The sequence below is a fragment of the Drosophila tropicalis genome, unplaced genomic scaffold (assembly GCF_018151085.1).
Source record: "Drosophila tropicalis isolate 14030-0801.00 unplaced genomic scaffold, ASM1815108v1 contig_867, whole genome shotgun sequence".
NCBI lineage: Eukaryota > Metazoa > Arthropoda > Insecta > Diptera > Drosophilidae > Drosophila > Drosophila tropicalis.
The window spans coordinates 2561010-2564559 of record NW_027173362.1 but is presented as its reverse complement, the minus strand read 5'-3'; the positions used below and the strand labels follow the sequence as shown (position 1 = coordinate 2564559).

Sequence of the window (3550 nt, the reverse complement as noted above, 5' to 3'; positions counted from 1 at the left end):
GTGTGTGTGTGTGTGTGTGTGTATATGGATACAGAGAGGCTAGTGGACATGCGGATGTTGTGCGATGCTGTTTATGCCTTTTACATTTTCCGTCGTAATGAATTCCACGTAAACGGAGTTGGAGTTGAGGCTAAAGATTGAAGCTAAAGAAGAGAGAGAGAGAATCGGTTGGTTGGTCGGTCGGTCGGTCAGTCGGCAGCGCACTGTGAAATTTCTAACTTCCGCTTTTTGCAAAGTTGACAACATGTTGTCTGTCCGTCTCATGTCCTGTGACTGGTCTTTAAGCTGAATCCTGCAAGTTCTCAAACTTAAATTCAATATTATCTGTTTTACATATCATACATGGAAGTCTGTTGAGCGGGGTCTACGAAAGAAGATAGACAATTAACCTACTATCTTTAATTAAACACCCATGGGATTGAAGGGTCGAAAGGTCAGCGTTGGCAAGCTCTACTTACTAGTTGGAGTCTGCTGATTAGAAAACTTGATGCTTCTTGAAACCGATTAGTTTTTTGGGCCGATTCTCTTAGTGACATTAATCTCCAAGCCGTCCAATTAATGCCTAGTTATAACAACAAGCTAAATAGTAGTCCATTTGACTGAAAATGAAAACACATTTCGAAATAGTAAGCCCACAGAAAAAAGTCACTTTTAAAGCAACTCAAACACTTGTATTAAAATTGTCGAATAGACAAACAAAATTTCTTTCTACTCCAATATACATTCTTCATATAAATATATGTATATATTTATACATAACAATAAAATTCAAGATACATTACGCGCCACACAGGAAGAAAGGAAACATAATTGAACACCTTAAGACAACACTTAAACAATCTAATCAAGTACAAGTTTCGTTCGCCTTGATCCATCATCGATAATCCGAGGTCAATAGTTTAACTCTTTTTTTTCCTTTATTTTCTTTTTTTGTAATTTCTGTAATTTCTTTTTCCCAACGTTTTTGTAATTATAATTGCAATTTAAAGTCACACACACTCACCCACCCACACACACATACACACACATACACACCTTTGAACAGGACTGTTCATTGGCAATTCGTCGAGGTAAGTGGAAAATTATAATCGAGAATGTTAGTCTGTTAGTCTGTCTGTATGGTTAAATATGATAAAAAGTATTACTCATGGCCATAACCGCAAAAAAAAAAAAAAGAAGAAAAGAAAAGGGGAGCGAAACGAAAATGGAGAATAAAAAAATATTAAAATAAATTTGAATAAAAATGTCTGCAAAGATTAAATCGCTATTGCCCACGAGCATGAGCTCTCCGACAGTCTCGTCGCCTGCAATTCCCAGACGTTTCCGTAACTTCAACCTCCTCCCCGCTTCTCCGGCAATCCTGTACCGTTGCAACCTGCTGCCTGTGCCTCTTTGGCTTATTGTTATGGCAGTGACTGCTGCTCCGGCTGCCACGAACAGAGACAGAGACAGTGAGAGAGAGAGAGAGAGAGAGAGAGAGAGCAGAGATGTGGATGGAAATTAAGACGGAGGAGAAAAGGACCAGTCAACAACAACAACAATAATAATGCGTATCCGTTGCGGATTTTATACTGCTGCCTCTCTCTCTCGCTCTCTCTCTCTTTCTCTTAGTCTCTGTCTTTGTCATTCGTTTCCCCCCCCCAGCTCCCATTCATTTCTTTCTCCAATTGTACCTTTTATTTTGTGTGTTTCGCCTCTCTCTTTTTTGCAGCAACTTCTTAATTTGTTTATTTGTTGCCATTCCACCTTTAAACAATTCCCATTTACAAGCGGCGACAAATTTCAGTTTTTATTACTTTCGTTGTCAACTTTTCCCTTTCCTCGTTGTTTCTTTTCTTTTTTTTTCTTCCGTGAAAGGGTGGGGGTGGGAGGGGATCATTTTTGCCTGTCGCCGCAGCAACAATAACAACAATAAATAAGTTAATTTAAATACAATAAACACAATTGTGATTGTGATTGTCGTCAGAAAGAAGGACACAAAATGCCTTAATTTCAGATTGTTTTCTTTTTTTTTTTGTAATTTGAATATTATATCCTTACACCAAGATGTGAGTAGATTATACCAATTTTCATATCCGAATTTCCTTGCTTATAGTTTTGGCGCTGTAATGGAACCAAATCAAACAAAGATGCACATCGTGGACTCCGTGGGGTATTTGAGGCAGCTAAATGAAAATATCGCTTTGGAGACTTACGTAAATATTGATAAATTGCTGCCCGGATGGGAGCCACGTTCGTTCGAAATAAACGTGGCCGTTTCTATTATACGTACCGATTTATTGCCCATCATGTTCGATTGGCCTTTAATAGAGGACCTGATGGCACAGGAGCAGAGGAACGGTAACCGTTTGCTTCAAAAGAAGGTGAATGATCTCGAGCTATTGTATAAGTTGTGCAATTCAATGCAACGCATTCAAATAACCGAAAAACCGGAAAAGAATTTCTATGTCAAGATGCTCATTTTGCCGCCCAGTTATGAAATGAAAGTACTTGACAATGACACAATAATGATCAATCGTTTGCCCTCTCTGTTGATCGAAGTGTTCGCCCATGATGATGATGATTTTCGAATGACCGATGATATTAAGTCGCTGGCAATGCCAGATCTCAATCCAATTCAATTAAAGGTCGGGGCATCGGTTCAGCATGTGACTGACAATTCAAATTCAGATGAATATGAATATGAAAACGAAAATCAATACGAATATGAATATGAATATGAATATGACAATGAATTTGAAGATATGCATTATCAAATGGACAATAGTTTAAGTTCGATATCAAGAAAACTATTTACCATCGAGGAAGTAGATGAAGAGAATGAGGAAGAAGATGGAGCTGAAGATAACCATGACGATAAAGATTTTCAACGAGTTTTCCCATTGGCAGCACAATCAAAATTATCCCCTACCCAGCAGAGCGAATACGAAGACCATAATGAAGTTGAGGACGATGATGGGCAGGGTCATCCAAAGAAACAGCAGACCCCTCGAATGCGTCGTCTTTGCAACAATCTTTCCATATGGGTTCGCTTCAACTACTGGATGCGTAAGGCACTACTTCGTCTGTTAATGATACGCTAACTAAATTATCAAGTCAATGCAAAATTATCAATTATGTTCGTTATCTCAGTAAAAATAATAAAAATCCTAAAAATTAAAGCCAGTCTCTACTTTTTCTCTAATCGTTTTTTCCATTCAATGAAATGTGTAAGCGAATGCAAAAGAAAAGTTAAACAAAAATAAAACTTTCTTGTGCTCGTTCAACCAATTTAGAAAGTCAAATAAAACTAATCAGGCGGAATTTGATAAGTCAATGGTTTGCAGAAGCAAAAATTATAAAGTACTGCAACTATTTGACGATAAAACAAAACTAACAATCAAAAAGTAACATTTTTTCTATAAAACTACAAAAGAATTTGACGGACAACAGGGCGTATGAACTGATTGACGAGGCTTGTGTCTGTTATATACGAAATATAAAAAATAGATTTTTACATTTATGGCCATAGAAAACGAAATATTTATCAAAATATTAATATTTTATTAGG

The 3550-nt window shown here is 37.2% G+C and overlaps 1 protein-coding gene across 1 annotated transcript; it reads left to right on the top strand.

Moving 5' to 3' along the window:
- Positions 1 to 631: 631 nt before the first annotated feature.
- LOC137583546 (uncharacterized) lies at positions 632 to 3165 on the top strand. Its single transcript, XM_068298617.1, has 2 exons — positions 632 to 1070; positions 2096 to 3165. Exon 2 carries the CDS (start codon positions 2109 to 2111, stop codon positions 3081 to 3083), a length of 975 nt encoding a protein of 324 aa, XP_068154718.1. The 5' UTR covers positions 632 to 1070; positions 2096 to 2108; the 3' UTR covers positions 3084 to 3165.
- The last annotated feature ends 385 nt before the right edge of the window (positions 3166 to 3550 follow it).

What these genes read in the sequence shown, in the direction of transcription:
- LOC137583546 (XM_068298617.1), top strand. Translation starts at nt 2,109, where the DNA reads ATGGAACCAAATCAAACAAAGATGCACATCGTGGACTCCGTGGGGTAT.